Source organism: Amblyomma maculatum, chromosome 1 (genome assembly GCF_055883805.1).
Source record: "Amblyomma maculatum isolate TAMU_Amacu chromosome 1, ASM5588380v1, whole genome shotgun sequence".
NCBI classification, from domain to species: domain Eukaryota; kingdom Metazoa; phylum Arthropoda; class Arachnida; order Ixodida; family Ixodidae; genus Amblyomma; species Amblyomma maculatum.
Window position 1 is genome coordinate 118457578 of NC_139344.1, and position 17531 is coordinate 118475108.

Sequence of the window (17531 nt, forward strand, 5' to 3'; positions counted from 1 at the left end):
TTATTAACCGGCCGCTACACCGCATTGGGTGCACATTGAGCGAGCGGCGCGATAAGCGCGAGCGAAGTACTTAGGTAGAGAGGCAAGGCAGAGGGAAGAGGGTGTAGTGTTGGTATGCCCTGTCGTCCGCTGGTTTTGTCTCGCTGGTAAACGTCAAACACTAGAGAGTCGCAATGGTAGGTTTTGTTGCCTGTGGCCCGAATGAGGCACTGGTGGTGTCTGGTGAGTTCATTTTCGATGCTTCCCTACTTCGACGCCCCGCCCCTTTTCGAGCTCGTCGCGCAAAACATCAACAATAGGCCTAGGGTTTTAACCGGGTTTGTTGTGCACGGCTATTCATCCTTAATGGAAGCGATAGCTGTGAATTCCTTAGCATCTCGCGTGTTCAGTATCGCCGATAAACGTTGAGCCCAAGGAAGTGTATGAAGAGAAAGCTCAATATCTCAAGGACATGGTCATTTTCCTTTCAATAAAGCTGTGTTGCTACTCGCAAATTTTGCTCTTTGGGAGCGACTGTTGTTTAGCTTATTGCGAATCGCGGGAATGTTACAGCGCGTGCATTATTATTGGATCCGACGGAAAATAAGGGTTGATTTCACTCTTTTTTCTTTTTAAAAAGTGGGAATAGGTTTTTCTGGGTTTGCTGCTTGCTTTTGCTCGGCCAACCATTGCCACAGATTAACGTTGGGGAAATCCCCATTGGGCTGCGCATTTCAAAACTTCCTAACCTCTCTTATGCTGCCGTTGCCGAGCTCCAGAAATGCACTGTTTGAAATGTTTCTACATACTAGACATTCAGTGGTTTATGCCTGCACGTCTTCAGATTTGCGGGCATAAACCCGAGTGGAGTGTAAATGCCGCATGCTTTTAAACGCACACCACTGTCGACTACGTGTCTCAGCTGGCCTGCCACTGCAGTCTTTTGACTAAGTAATCACCGTTTCTTAACGCGGACTGCTGTCATTCTCATTCATATTCGAACTAGTTTTCCACACTATCTGTCCTGTGTGGAAATTCGCCCCGCAGCAGCTTTCGTTTTGTATTTTGACAATGTGCGGCTGTTTATTTGGAGTAATAAATTTACTTCCTATCAAATTTTGCTCATGAGCATGCGCGCGCGTACACAAGAAAAAGCATATGAGACGGTATGTGGAAAGTAAATTTGTTTTCCATAAAAATATATGGCCTCACAATTCCAAATTAAAAAAAGGGGGGAGTGGAGAGCTGCAGGACGAATTTCTACGAATGGCACGATGACTGAGAGTCATATGCCATCCTTCCTGTTAATTTAGAATGCACTCTGTGTATACTAAGGAATGTTGTCATTTTTGTATCTATTTACTGATGTATTGTATGGTATTGATTTTTGTATCTATTTGCCTAAATAGTTGGTTATTGAAATTCGTATCTATGAAAGCTCCTCATTCCTTTTGTTTTAACTAGATGATTGCATAATTTTTGTCCTGTCTTCCTTTTGCTGCCATTGCAATTTATTTCATTCATGATACCATGCTTAAACCTCCTGTTATGCTTTCTGCGTAAATTACTTAAAATTCGCGGCAATATTGAACTAGATAAAAACTGACGTCGTAATATCCACCATCTTTCGGTCCCAAAAGCACAGTGGAAGCCTGGATGTTATTCTAATCTGCTTATCATGAACTGATTCATTTATACTGGGAAACCTAACCTTTGCACCCAAAGAGGGTGCTTGTTATGTATTCTTGGTGATTTACAACAATAGTTAGGCGCATTTATATAGTAATATTTTGGTGTTGCAAGTGTAAATCTAGTTCTTAACACATAAAATGTACTCAATATACCAACTTTAGCCACAAGCTCATGGTAAATAACATCATGTGTCCCATCGGATCTTGGGCTTAAGTGAGTTATAATGTATAAAAGAATGTGTAAATTGCAGGATGCAGATTCTACTTGACCTACATATAAATTTAGTAGGAAGATTCAAGAAACTAAATAGAGAGCAACCATGTGGGTAGCTTTGTCAGGCTGTCAGTGCCTTTCTGATCACTAAATAAGCATGTTTGCTTATTTTTATTTTTGAACTAACCAACAAATTTTCGCTTGAAAACTTGCCCCCATGTGCCAGAAATTTTGTTAAATTCATTTCTTCGTCCTCTGTGATTCATTGCCACTGGCACAATGCTTTATCTTTTTCCACACTAAATGTTACCAGACTGCATGCTTCTGTGATGCTGGAGATTGCTTTCAGTGTTTTTAGAGCCTTATTTTGGAATTGTTGCCAACTTTGGGCATTCTTTACTGAATGACTGCCAAGGCCCAGTTCTATTGCTTTGTGTGGTCACAAGTTGCACCAATGTACAATTTGAGTTCTAGCCTGATTGCAGTCTCTAATTGTGCCTGTCATCACAACCACATAATTACTCAACTTTGCAACGAGGACACTGTTTTACCAGTGTTGCAGATGCTAGGCTAAAAGCATTGCTGTTCTGCATTTTGAGCTGCACATTACGAAAAGATGCCTAGTGGTGCAATTTGTAATGGCTAGCTAAGTTTCTCTTAGTGCATGGGCATAGTTATTAAATTTTTCACATCCTTACATCATTGTACAGTTCAAGAACTTGATCCCTGCCAATCTGCATTAAAAATATTCTCCAGCAGTTGTAAGGCATCATCCCAGAAATATGCTGCCACAAATTTCTGCAAGGGCTCAGATGCAGGGGTGGAAGTGTTGCTCCATTTGCTCCAAATTGCTTTCCCTTGTCCGTCCTGCTCCAAACACCTGGCTGCCTCGAAGTTCTGCCACCAAATTTCTCAGAGCACTGGCTTTGTCCCATAATGGGTTATTAGTATTGCCTGCAAAATAATTTGATCCAGCCCAATGTGATTACGGGAGAAACAACAGGTTGCTGGCCTGTTGAGTTGTGTGTAGGCACTATAGGGCCACTTTAGTTAGTTGTAATGATGGTACACTGTTGGCAGATATGATGTATATTGCGCTGGGGTTAATACATATAAAATTTTACTTAACTAAGCATGAAGCATAATTATTATTTCTTTGGAAATAAATCTAAAATGAGCCAGAATCATTGAAGGGTTTGTGAAAGAAAATTTAATGTCTTTGCTGTGAAAACAAGCAGTTATATACTTCACCATGGAGCCTGTTTTCCAATAACAAGCATGTTAAGCCTACAAAAGCATATTTGAAGCATTATGGCATGGCATTACGAAGGTGCCAATCACTATAAATGTTGTCAAGAGTGTTGGTAAGCAACACAGGGCCTATCACCAACATTTTGAAATTAAGGAAGTCCAAATGTCTCTGAAGTAAGATGTGAGGAGCCACTGGCAGAAGATAGGGAAGTAAAGAAGAAAAGGCTATCCATTCAGTGCCACCTTATCTTTCGTGAACAGGCTATACTGACCAGTGCCTAGACATTCATCAGCTTAAGCAGAGGATGAAAAAGGATATTTACAAGATAACTGATGTGAACTCCTAACCACTGGTGGTGCTTGAGTGAATCAAAAGGGTAGGCTCCACGTTTGAATCTATCAAGTTAAAATTGTTGATGTCAAATTATTAAATGTTTAAGCAAGCATTCCATTTGTTGCTAGTCTCTTCCAAATTGTTGCTCAGGCCAGCTAGGGTCATATTAAACATCTACACATATTTTGGCATTTTGTCTTGCGAGAGATGTTTTTATATTCGGCAAAACATTGAATGTTGAAAAAAAATATCAAAATGGATTATTTTGCATTTTAGGAATTGAAAATTGCAATTTTTGAAAGCGTTTTATTCTGAAAACAAGCCTCAAAACGTGATTATTACTTCTTCAAAATGCGGACGCCTGCTTCTACCCCTGTCCAAGAACATCATCACCATCATCATCAGCCGGATTATACCCACTGCAGGGTGAAGGCCTCTCCCAAATTCTTCCAACTAACCCGCTCCTGTGCTAGCTGACTCCTTCGGACTTCTTCACCTCATTAGCCTACATAAGTTTCTGCCGGGCGCTGCTGCACTTTCCTTCCCTAGAAATCTGATTTGTTTTCCTAAGCGACCATTGGTTATCCTCTCTTTGCTCTACTTGCTCTCCCCATGCCCATTTCTTCTGAGATAATGGAGTTGAGCAGTTTTACCATGTTCATCTAAGCTGCGCAATCTCCTATGCTGAGCAACTGGTCATCCTCTCGAGTGGGAGGAGAGGATCTACAAAATAAGTCTACATGCTCCGCCCTGTCTGTATCATGCCTGATTAAGGCAACATTGGTGGCCTGTGTGTGGCAGATCACAGTTGGGCTTTGTGCATGACACTTAAAGTATGACTATTGCCACACAGATGTAAAATGTTAGCAATGTATTCTGTGAATCGGATTATTGGTCAGGTTAGTTATGGTCAACCTAAAAAAATTACCTACACCGTTTACATAGCTGGTACGTGCCCAATTGATCATTTGCAAAGGATAGGTCTAGGTCTTGAGGAACTGCAAGAGGACTCGTTTCAATTTTGATTTTTTAGAGCATGCATGCCTTTATACTGTCTTAAAATAAGCAAATGGTACCTCTAGAACATTTGTTTTTGCAGTGCCCACATTTGATCAGTGGCTCTTTAGAATAATGACTTGTGCGTAATATTGTCTTTGCTGTATGCGCTGGAATTTTCTGAATGGCGTGTTATCACAAATCTCCTGGCATAAAAAATAAAAACTTGCACTTTCCATCATGCCTTAAGACTAAGTAATAACAATAGAGACATAATACCCACTGTAACCAATAAGCGTAGAGAATTTAGGGATCTGTTAGCTTGAATTGTGAACAAATCTTCATAAGCCTTGGACAAAATAGGCTTTGCTGTTCCTTGGCAACTTTTCTCCTTTGTCTGAACCGTTTTGACAAAACATATTGCAAGTTGTCACACCTGCTGTGTTCTTGGCCCTGACAGGATGCTGCCATGCCCACCCGCTGTTGGTTCCTGGAGGCAGGGTCTTTGTGTGGCCCATAATCCAGAGAGTGCAGAAGTGAGTGATGGATGGACGGTGCGCTGATGTCAAGCTTGGAGGCCTTCATATTCGTTAACTTGTTCTTTGTTTCCTTTACTTTTATATTTTTATTTTATTTTTTTATTTTTTTTTTTTTTTTTTGTAGGGAGCACTTTTTAGCTTTTCGGGAGGCACCCACTGTAATGCCCTAGCATAACGTTTTTTTTCTCAAAGGTCTACAGTTATGAATGCTTTAAATGCTTTTCCTGTGACACATGTTCATGCTTCCCTAGTGTTACCATTTGCTGCACAAAATATAAAATGTACTTAATGTGTTTAAATGCTGTTGGTATCTATTGCACTTTTATTTAGTAATTTGGAAGAAATTTGCAGAGGAATTTTGTAAAGCAGCAGGTGCTCAATACTTCCTTTGGGCTAGTACAGGTCAGTAGAGGTAACTACAGTGAAAAGTATTTTTGGTGGAGTGAGCTGTAATTAGTAGTATACTCTACATTATTCATGCAGCATGCATCTTCGGTGCTCTCATTCGAGGCACTATGCAGCCTTAGTGTGGCATCAGAATTTATTTGTATGAATTGCACCCATGCTATAGGATTTCCCCCATAATTATGTCAATCCCAATAGGCATTAAGATATTTTCATCACTGAAGTTTATGGGAGCATTTTTGTCTTGTAATTTGAACAGTCTGTTTTAATATCTGAACTGCTACTCAAGTATATGCAGTTGTATTTGCAGCTAATTTTTGTTACATTTGTCTGATTAAAAAAGGAAAAACGTTGACATATACACATCCTTAGGGGAGGTATGAGATGTGTGGAGGAAAAAGTAAAAAGGTAAGCTCCCATATAAAACAGCTGAAGAGAAGAAATGATTGCTGTCTCAAATAGGAAGAGTGAATCTGTTTTCTTTGCGGCATTTTCAGTTTCAGAAAGTCTTCTTTCTAAAATAGATCACGTGTACTATTCATTATCATCTACCGCAGTGCTTCCCTGCCTCTTTAGTGGTCAAAGAAGAAAGAAAAGGAAGCTCTGTAAATGTTGTTTCCTTTTTGTATTATAAGGAGTGCAATGCCAAACATTTTAAGCAGAAGATTATCTTGTTTCTGAAAACTGGCATCAGTCTGTATACTAAAATACCTAAGACAAAACATAAAAGGCTAGAAGCGAAACACAGAAACGCAACCAGATGTATGTGTTTGGTATTTAAGCTTGTTCTACATAGTTGAGCACACGCAATTGGTAAGTTGCTCTTTGTCTACTTGGTTTTGCGTTACTGTGCACTGCTGGCCTCATAGGCCTATGAGGCCTCATAGGCCTCATAGGAATTGAGATAGATGGGCCTTCATTCGATCATTCGATAATCAGCTGTTTGAACTAACATTGGCTTTCACATTTCATGCCTCCACTGTAAAAACAATAACTTAGCGAGTTTTCCCAAGTTTCACAGTTTGCTTGTCAATTTTTTTCTGTTAGCTGAATAGTAACATTTTCAGTGCAACAATTAAGAAGATGCACTGATATAGTATTTCCTTTGTGCTCAATGCATGGAAACTCAATGTGAGCATTTCTTCTGTGGTGGTGTTTTGCGTATTGAGCTCTGAAGCATTTTTTTGTAAAACTGATATTACTGACATAACTGTCTTTGATGCATTTCGCACACATTTTAAATAAGCTTGTGAACATGGTCGCTGCGGGTAATGGCCTTTCATTGGGCTTCCTAGCTAGTTTAGTCGTCGGTAGCAGTGAAGATACCTGCTCCTTGCAGGACACGTAACCACGATTGCAGCCACATTCAAAGCACTTCTTTCCCACTTACCGCCTAATTATATAGTTCTTGCAGTAGCCAAATGCAAAATAAATATTCAGGACAGCAAATAAAACAGTGCAGTATCCGCAGGGGCAGTCAAATGAAACACTCGCCATGGTCCTACACCTCTCCACACTTGTCAGCTAAGCTGCCAATCACATAGACAGGGACTATTGTTGGTGGCGTGATATCATGCGATAGCTTTATAATTGGCCAGACAAGGCAACGTAGCACTGGATGCGTTGGCGATACGCACTCCAAGGTAGCTGTCGCGTTCGGTCCCTGGCCGGACGCCGAGCGCTGCCGGGCAGCGGGCAGGAAGGAACAGAGACTTGCCCCGATCCCGGCACGATAACAACAACCCTTTATTTCACGCGAACAGCATCTTGTATAGCAAGCACACATATGACCAGTGACGTCACGGACAGGCAATGTTTCAGACGCGGCACAGGCGCTATCAGCACATCTCCCCTTTTCTCTGAGAAGATACACTGGCATTTGCAACAAACTTAGCACTGCCACCAACAAAGGATGAACACTTTTTAATGGATGCAACCAATGCTCAAAACAAAATAACAGTCAGACATTGAACCCATATCGGTCTGGCGGTCGGACATGAAGGCCAAATCGTGTTCTATATCCAGGAGGGCTAGTTTGTGGCAAGGGGGTATCGGATGGATCGGCAGGTGCCTTCGGTTTAGATGGATTAGTTTCCTGTTCCACTTCTACCCGACTATCATATGCCTGCAGAAACTCATAGCTACCTCCTCCTTCCTCGCAGTCATTCTGCTGGGAAACAAAGTGAACCAGGAATTTCCTGTTTCTTTCTAGAACTACACCCGTAGAAGTTCTAACTACATACGACCTCGGATGTTGTGCAGGACGTAAGACTCGCGCTTTCACTTTGCAGTCTGTCACCCATACTTCCGCTCCTGGTTTGAGGACTGGCAGCGGAAGAGCCCTATGACAATTATTGAAGTACCTACGCTGCCGCTGTCGGTTGGTTACATCGCGATCTCTGAACTTTTTCAGGCTGCCTAGCCGCCTGCCCATCGGAAGCTCTGCAGGGCTTTTTCCCAGTGGCCCTGGGGTGTCCCTGTACGCTGGCAGCGAAAGATAGGGGTCCTTAGCTTTTATAATCAGCCGTTTAATTGTTTGGACCATCCTTTCTACTTCCCCATTTGCCTGAGGGTATCTGGGGCTCGTCGTCACAGTGCGGAAGCCATAGTCACGAGCAAAAGACTGGAATTCCTGAGATACAAATTGTGTTCCATTATCCGAGATGACAACCTCTGGTATGCCATGTCTTGCAAAGAAACTTTTGAGGTGCACAATGACAGTGACACTTTTTGTCGAAGATAGCAAGGCTACCTCTGGGTATCTAGAAAAATAATCTACTACCACCAAATACCATTTTCCCTCAATATGGCAGAGATACAGCACCTAGCTTTTGCCAAGGACGCTGTGGAGTGGTTGTCGGAATCATTGGTTCCGACTTTTGTTGCCTGTGTTCCGCGCACACTGGGCAATCAGTTACCAACGCTCTCAGCTGGCAACTCAACCCAGGCCACCATACGGACTCTTTGGCTCGAGCTCTGCATTTCTCGATTCCTTGGTGACTCTCGTGCAAGCGCGTCAAGACCTCTGCGCATAATTTTTGTGGAATCACTAGCCGCACACCTTTGAGTAGCACGCCTTCAGCGACTGTCAGCGTTGCTCTTTCCTGCCAGTATGGACGCAACACCATTGACAGCGATGAGAACTTGGGCCAGCCTTCCAGGCTGAATTTTGTGAGAGCTTGACAGACTTCATCGGCTGCTTGTTCAGCTTTGACTCGTTCAAAAAGGCTAGCCTCGACGGCATTTGTCAAACAGCCCGAAACGAATTTCGCGACTTCGCCAACACTCGGTGCATGAGCATCAATTTGGTTTCCCTGAATCGGGGCTCTAGACAATACATCTGCAGTAACGAGACTCTGACCCGGGACATGCACAACCGTAAAGCTGAACCGCATAAGTCTAATGCGAAAGCGCTGAATACGAGGAGGCAAAACATCTAAAGGTGATTTTCCCAACAACGTTACAAGTGGTTTGTGGTCGGTTTCAAACACAATTTCAAGACCTTTGATGTACCCTTCGAATCGTTCTGCCGCCCAAGTCATTGCCAACGCTTCCTTCTCAATCTGAGAGTATCTGGTTTCGGCAGGCGTCAGCGAGCGTGACGCAAATGCAACAGGTCTTTTTTCATTGTTTGGTTGAACTTGTATCAATACGGCCCCCAAACCGAATGATGACGCGTCAGCGGAAAGAATCGTAGGATACTTTACATCATAGTTAGCCATGACGCGCTTCGAAGAGATAACGTCTTTGACGTACGACAGCGCTTGCTCTTGGGCTGGTCCCCACGTCCATTCGGAACCCTTCAAAAGCAAGTGACGTAAAGGCGCCGTTTTCGAAGCCAAATCTGGTATGCATCTTGCCAGATGATTAGCCATACCGAGCAGCCGTCGAACGTCAGACACATTAGCTGGCGTCGCCAGTTCTTTGATAGCACGAACTTTTTCAGGATCCGGCTTGATGCCATCTTTACTAAGCACACAGCCAAGAAATTTTATCTCAGTTACCCCAAAGCAACACTTTTCTTTGTTTAGCGTAACACCGGCACTGGCGAGACGATCTAAAGTTAGATGCAGGCGTTCGTCATGTTGAGCCTTGTCGTTACCAAAAATGAGCACATCATCCATCAGGTTTATCACGCCTGGGATTCCTTCAAGTATCTGCGACATTTTCCTCTTAAAGATCTCTGGTGTCGACGTTATTCCAAACGGCAGTCTTTGAGTTAACAACTGGCATTCAGGCGACAACTTAATCTGAAAGAAGCCAGAGTTGGCGTCCAGCTTCGAAAACACAGACGCACCACCTAAAAGACCGAAGCTATCATCCACAGTCGGCATGACATAGCGTTCGCGAAGTACACTTTTGTTTAATTGAGTCAAGTCAACGCAAATACGAACCGCTCCAGATGGTTTGAGTACTGGCACAATTCCTGCACACAATTCTGTTGGTTCTTCTACTTTGCGGATCACGCCATCTCGCTCCATACGCTCGAGCTCTTGCTTAACTCGGTCACGCAAGGGTAAGGCTATGCGACGCGCAACATGAATTGCAAAAGGTGTCGAATTCGGCTTTAGTCTAATTTTGTATTCTCCTTTTATCGCTCCTAGACCACTGAAAAGCTGCGGGTAGGAAGCTTCGACAGCTGTTGCGCTACTGACAGAGTCCGCAAATTTAATAACTTCCAGAGCCTCAAGCGCTGGGAGACCCAAAAGTACGGAGCGTAATGGTGAGACCACGTACACAATTTGCTGTACAGTGTTTTGTTTCCACAGGATAGTGGCATGAAACTTTCCCAAAACATTCAGTGGCTCATTCGACGAGCCTGTTAGGATTAGGTCGCACTTTTCTAGCCTGGTAGGTAAACTGGGAAACGTCGAGGGCACAACAGAAACTTCGGCACCGGAATCAACTTTAGCGAACGCCGGAGTGCCGTTAATGACAACCTGTACATACCGAGAATTAGAGTACCCCCCGTTCACCACGCCAACGAAGAATGCCGCCTTGTCAATATGGAGAGAAGAAAGCTGTACCTTCTTTCCATCACGTGCAGCCTTTTTTCGACATACAGCTGCGAAGTGTCCGGAACAACCGCAGTAGTTGCATTTGGCTGCTTTTGCTGGGCACGAGGCTCTGGGGTGCGTTCCTTGACCGCAGTTGGGGCATGACCCGGGGGTGCCCGGTCGGTAGGACTGGACTCTGGGACGCGGACCTTGTATTCCAGATGGATAGTTCTTTGACGAGCTGTCAGAGTGCTGTCCTGAAGAATACTTTCTGGGCTGTCCTTGGTTGCTGACCGCGTCAAGATTGCCGGTCGCCGTTAGCAAGGGTTCTTCGCCGGTTTCTCGCAGTTGCAGCTGCTGTCGTTGGACAGTCTCCTTTAAACGCGCTTTTGCCAAAGCGCCTGCGAGATTCAAATTCGCATCCATTCGAAGCGACTCAGAGAGCTTAGCGTCCCTGAGGCCGACCACGAACCTGTCGCGAATCATGCGTTCCTTTTCCTTGTAGTCACACCGGTCCGCCATCGTGTGCAACGCGGTAACGAATTGGTCGACGGACTCTCCAGGTTCTCGAGTGCGACGGTGAAAGCACGCGCTCTCATAAACAAAGTTCCTTGCGGCGACGAAGTGCTCGTCGAACTTCTTTTTGACGACTTCGTATTGCTTCTGTTCTTCTTCGGGTAATGAAAAAGTAGAGAAGATTTCTCTTGCTTGCCTGCCCATCGTATAAAGTAGCGTCCGGACCTGTGCTTCTTCATTCCGCTCATTTAGGCCCGAGGCGAAGCGGTAGTCATCAAAGAGTTGGATCCAAGAAGGCCATTCAGACGTCCGGTCGAAGTCAAACCTTGGCAGAGCTGGAACCGCGAACATGCCGTGGGAGGGCTTGGCTGTGTTGTCCTCTGACATGGCGCCCGTTGAGAAGTTAAGGCAATGCCTCTCAAACGCCAGAGGATCCCACTTCTGACACCATGTCGCGTTCGGTCCCTGGCCGGACGCCGAGCGCGGCCGGGCAGCGGGCAGGAAGGAACAGAGACTTGCCCCGATCCCGGCACGATAACAACAACCCTTTATTTCACACGAACAGCATCTTATATAGCAAACACACATGTGACCAGTGACGTGACGGACAGACAATGTTTCAGACGCGGCACAGGCGCTATCAGCACAGTAGCGAATGCCACATGTCTTCTACTCAAGCAGGCAGCGTGTTTCTCAGCAGTCGGAAACGAAATTACTTGCGCAGAAAGTAGTATGAAAGTTTGTCTGCTCAGGATTAAGTGTTTAACAAAAACAGGCAGATACCAAAGTTGGGTGTTTGAATGCTAATTGAGGTCATTAAATTTCAGCATGTGTGCCATTGCTCCATAGGAACACCTACAGAATCAGCAGACAGTGTGGTCCCATGAACACATACTGTCTCTAGTGGTAACGGCCTCTTCTGGTCGCACTGAGTAGCTACTCTCTAACGAAGCACCTCTCTTTTTTTAATCAGGCTCCTCAGTGTTAGCATGAACTTGTCCTTTTTAAGGTGTGTGCATTGTTTGGCAAAAATTCAGCCGACAGCTAAACAAAAAAGCATATATTTTTTTCTTTCTGTCCTTTCTCCTTACCCGTGATACATTAGTGGTGCGGGATTAGTCTGACTTTGGACTCCATCTTACTCAATGTCCTTTCTTCTTCCAGCCTGTTAAATTGTTCTTTCTTATCCCTATAGAATTAGCCTGAACACCATGACTTTGACAATTGAGAGCCCCAAGGTCTACACACAGCAGGGGGTTCCTATATCAGTCACTGGCATAGCTCAGGTTGGTGCCCCTTGTTTTTGACTGTCACTAAGCCTTTAGATTAGTAGTTGCCACAGTTTTAGGGGCACAGGGTGTCTAGCAACCGGGAAAACCGGGAATTGTCAGGGAAATTTCATGTACCGAGAAAAATGAGGGAAATGTCAGGGAAACTATAAAGAATTTCACCAAGTCAGGGAAAATGGCACAATATATTCTGCAGTGCATTTTCATTTTAAGCTGGCACACAGCAAGTATGTTATTCATGCAGTTTTTTTTTTTTGTGTGTGTGTGTGTGTGTGTGTTGAGCGCGCGGCCGCGCCGCAAAGCGACACGCGATATATTACTTTGATGCCAGTGCATGGCTGAGCTGCCACAATAGAAAAACCAATACGCACATAATTTGAGTACTCAATAAAATATGCAGAATCGCTGCGTGGGAGTAGTATGTTACAAAAAGCGGCAATAATCGCGCTGACAGCGGCCAGCGCGAAAGCGATCGGCGACCTGAGCTACAACTGAGGTCCGTTGTGACACTCCAGCGGTTGACTGCTCACATCTTCTGAGCTACAACTGAGGTCTGTTGTGACACTCCAGCTGTTGACCGCTCACGTCTTCGCAATCTCGCCGTAGGTTCAGCGCTTCGTGTGCGCGATAAAATTGCTTAACACTTTCATGACCACAATCACGAACTCTGTACCGGCATCGCATTCCGCGCTAACGCCAAGGTGAAACTCGTTGGGTCGGGGACTTTCCCGACAGAAAGGACTACGCCGACCACTCAGTACGCCGGCTCCACCGTAGAGTAGTACGCGGCGGCCGTGACGTTTCAAAAACCGATTTTATCACATTTCCTGACCGAATTCAGCGTTAATAATTGGAGTGGAGGTGCTCGAAAGGATAAATGTTCCGAAAAATTTGTTTTTCTCAAGTTCGATTTTTCACCATTTTCGACCGTTCTAAGACTCAAGTCTCTCCTTAATTAACTCTACGGCTGTTATCTTTAAGAATTTTCGCTAAAAGCGCGCCAAGAGAAGCGCGCTCTTCCTCGAGACCAACCGTGACCTAGGGTGCCTCGCATCAAGACACCCTATATACACCCGAATTTTGACCAATCAAAAACGCCTTTTTTTGGCACATCGGGTCTAAAGGAAATTTCGCAACTGGTAGTAACAAAAAGCTCTGCTGAGGCTGGCATCAATGCGCTTTTAATTTTCATTAAACTTGCGACGTTTTGTCCCGCTATTAACACTAATAACAGCCTTTTACTATTGTAAACTGCAGAATATGATTAATAAATAGCTTTTTGTTGGCAGTTATTCGTCTATACCCATTATCATCAGGAGCTAGAATTTTGAGCTTCTTCACTCGTCAGGGAATTTGACCTGAAATAATCAGGGAAAACCTTGAAAAGTCTGAGGTTTAGAAAATAGTGGTTTGCTAGACACCCTGTGGCAGTAGTTCTTTGTTCCAACTTTGCGACTTGTAAATCTGTTTTTATTTGTGCAAGTTTCTAATGCTATGATGGTCTGGTTGTCCTAGCTATAGGGATGTTTGTTTCAAAAGTGTTTGTCATGTACCACTGGGGACAGAATTTGCTAAAGCACACATCTTTGCCCAAGTGTTGCTTTGCTATGTCATCTGGTGGACTGGCATTCGGTCAAGACAACCCTTGCTTGTTATTTTTGTGCCCGTAGCACTGCTGGTTCAATAAAACATATAAGGCCTTTTCACCCTCACATTTCATGCAGAATTTGATGCGACTAGAGATTTGCACTACTTGCTGCTGTTATAAGGTCTAGCGCGTGGCATGGGATTCATGTAAATGTTTTTTTATTCACTTACGGTGGCATTGCATGCTGCCACTACATTGCTCATGTATTGCTGTGGGGAACAAGATCCTTCACATATGCGGTATTAAACAAGCAGGCCTGTGGGCTAGAGGTGGTTACGTCAAGTGCACTGTAAACAGCAGCATAAGCGCATCAGGTGACTTGGCAGTGTGGTTCAGTCTATACTTGCATGTTTGGCATAATTTTGCTTTACTTAGCATTTTGGTGTTGGGACGTTGGTCTTATATGGCTTCAGGTGCATGTGAAAGTTCCTGCTTCTGGGCTAGTTAGTGATGAACATGTGTGCCAGGAAGCACTACTCACAAAAAAAGATGAGCTCAATGTCCTGTCAGTCCTTGTTGTGTGTTGTTTTGCGGGGTGGCATACACTCAGCCTGCAAAAGTACTGTTGATGTGCTGTGCAGGCATGGAGAGTAGAGGAACCAGTAGAGGAACCAGTAGAGGATACCTCAAGTATGCCACGGTGCACTTGACATATCTACTGCTTGTCTGTTGCTGTGAAGGCTGCAAGCTACAGACAACAAAAACTTGTTGTGATAGCCAGAAATGAAGTATTTTCAGGGCATTAGGCTGTGGTGCTCCGTCGGGATGTGTGCAACACCACCAGCATAGCTTTCGTTGAAGATTCTCATTGAAGTTATGGTGCATAAATGCTCGTGTCGGGATGCGGTGGTACTGAAACCACGGCAGTTGTTGTTTACATTGAAAACAGGGAACTACACTCTTCTCTGTGCTAATTTTGTTTATCGCTGGTTCGGTGTGATTCAGCTTTGTGCCATGTGTTTTTCACTACCAGAAACAGGGCTGCTCTAACTAACATTACTTACAAGCTGGCCTTAGCAATGTTTGTTGCTTCTGTTCCGTGCAGGATATTATAAACGAACTTCAGTTGCTCATATAGATCATTCACACCACAGATTGTCTTTGCATCAGTTTTCCAAGGTCATTAATGTGGTTGCCGTTTTTTAACAGGCCACACTTAAAAGCTGTGGCAGTGGTGAGATACACATCATTCTCTGAAGTACAGTAAAACCTCGTTAATTGGGCCTTTTGTTAATTCAGAAATTTGGATAATTTGGCCTGCTCACTCCCTTCCTTTAAAAATATGCATAGGTCTATGGCAGCAATCTCATTTCGGCGCTAAATTGCATGCACACCGGTTAATTCGGACTGGAGACGGGCTGCCGCTGAAGCGAGTTTTCGGAACACTCATTGCTACAGCCATCATTCCCCAAGGACCGAAACTGTTATTTCGGAAAAGTATGGAAGGCGGCGCTGCTCTACACTGAATATCATCATCATAGGGGGGATTGGGAGCATGCATCGCTACAGCCATCATCTATCAATGATTAACTGCATTCTCCTAACATACAAAAGGTGGCGCTCACTACTGTAGTTTCTAGTTTCTCAGGTGATGAGAGCCTGGAAGCTTGCATAGAGCTGAAGCTTGGATAACGTGCTGTCGGAGTGGCCATCTGTTGCATTTTCTGCGAGGTGCTTTGTGTCATGCCCGTATGGGAAATATGTAGTGCCAGGGGACTCGGGTATTGCTACTGCTTTCTGTCGAGATGGCGGTGCTGGCAAACCTTGCAAAGTATGCGGCTAAGGATCTAGTGAGGAAAGTGAAGATCCTTAAAGCATTTCAAATTTTTGAAGCAGCAGAATCAAAAACAACGGGGACGCAGAAAGAAACACACAGGACTAATACAAGCTGCAGCTTGTACTAGTCCTGTGTGTTTCTTTCTGCGTCTCCATTGTTTTTGATTCTTCTGCTTCAAAAATTTGAAATTACTGCAGCTTGTACTTGTCCTATGTGCTTCTTTCTGCGTCCCCGTTGTTTTTGAGTCTGCTTCTTCAAAAATTTGAAATTATGTACCAACTAGCTCAGTTATCCACCTTAAAGTGTTGAAGATCGTTTTACGTTAGGCACCTGCCCGTGGAGTACTGAGAAAATCTTAAAGTTTGGATGACGTCCGAGATAATCTGTGCCTGGCTGCAAGACCTCAACTGACGTCTCAGCGCTAAAAACTGCAGGGTGCTTTTGGTGATTGACAACTGCATCGCGCACTGCAACGTCTTCAACCTGCAGGCGATCCGGCTGCCTCCTAACAATACCCTTGCCCTTCAACCTATGAATCAAGGCATTATTCAATATGTAAAAAAAGAAAAATCTTAAGCAAGTGCTGGAGCATAGGCTTCTTTGCATGAACCGGAAGCAGGTGTGCGTCCTTATGCTTCTGAGCACCATACATATTCTGACTCGCATGTAGGCACACATGCGAGCAGAAGTGGTCGACAGCTGTTTTAGGCACTGTGATTTATGCATTCTGACACAAGCTTGGAGCCTGCAGCGCCAGTAGCAGAGAAAGAGTACGACGACAGTGAGTCATTCGTCGGCCTGCTCCTCACCGAAGTAAACTTTGCCTACTGTACTTTCATCGATGACTGCATTATTGTCGCTGGCCAGTTAGGCGATCATGAAATAATCACCCTCGGTGTGGCGAATAAGGTGTCGATGATGAGGGCTCTCTCGATGAACGCGGCCCATGTGACGAGTCCCCTGTGCATCATACCGCTAGAGAAGTCGCGGATGCTCTCGCATTTTTAGAGGACTTCTGCTATAATGCTCCTGGAAATATGTTCACCCTGGAAGGGTTGTTTCATGTCCAAAAACTGGCTCTCACTGCCCAGCTTTCCACAAAAAAGCAAACAAGCATTACTGACTTCTTCATGAAGTAAATGTATGCGATAAAAAAATTCGCATGCTGTTTTTGTAGCTGATTCGATCATTCCACATCGGATAATTTGAATATTTTTTTTCACTCCCGTGGGATCAAATTACCGAGATTTTGCTGTACCATCGTAATAGGTTTGCCTGTACAACTTCTGCACACAAACACGCACGCTTGCTATGAGGGTTGTGACCATACTTTGCTCATGCACGCTGTCCTCATGATTTCTTGTGGTTACATCTAAATTATGATATTGAAATAGGTGAAGATCCAGGGCCAGAATGTGGAGATGTTGCGGGCAGCTTGTGAACAATTCTTGGGAAAAAAAGATGATGAGGTGATGCACATTGCACGTGAGACTCTGGAAGGGCACCAGCGTGCCATCATGGGCACCATGAGTGTTGAGGTGAGTACCCTTTCTCTACTGGTCTAATGATGTGATTACTGCAGTAATTGTGCCCAACTGTGCCAAAAAGCAAAGCTGACTACATGCTCCACGTTACGTCAAAATACAAGTTATCTGCGCCAGGCTAGCGACAGAGTCTGTATTTTCTTAGGAACAATGTTTTGTTCCGCAGCGTATAATCCAGCATTGAACAGCACGATGGAAACTGTATTCTTTGCAAAGATTCTTCAGTTTATGTGTGTAGGCATCATGCTTGTGGGTCCACTGTCAGCCGCGTGATGCAAATAAACAAAGTAGACCTGCAAGACACGGTTCCGCCATCCCGCAGTGGGGACCGGAAGCGTGCATGGCCCAAAC

General features: G+C 44.4%; 2 protein-coding genes across 2 annotated transcripts in view; one reads left to right on the forward strand and one right to left on the reverse strand.

Moving 5' to 3' along the window:
* Positions 1 to 17531, forward strand: part of Flo1 (flotillin-1) — a 65955-nt gene continuing 48424 nt past the window's right edge. The window contains exons 1-4 of the mRNA XM_084588861.1: positions 1 to 222; positions 4926 to 5001; positions 12118 to 12208; positions 17031 to 17174. Coding sequence (XP_084444987.1) covers positions 174 to 222; positions 4926 to 5001; positions 12118 to 12208; positions 17031 to 17174 — 360 coding nt within the window. The 5' untranslated portion in view covers positions 1 to 173. The remainder of the gene's footprint in view (positions 223 to 4925; positions 5002 to 12117; positions 12209 to 17030; positions 17175 to 17531) is intronic.
* On the reverse strand, positions 6911 to 11412 carry LOC146203699 (uncharacterized). The gene is made up of 2 exons (XM_084587532.1): positions 10147 to 11412; positions 6911 to 6938 (listed from the first exon to the last, which is right to left on the reverse strand). The coding sequence occupies exons 1-2, from the start codon at positions 11307 to 11309 to the stop codon at positions 6911 to 6913; spliced, it is 1191 nt and encodes a 396-aa protein (XP_084443658.1). The 5' UTR covers positions 11310 to 11412.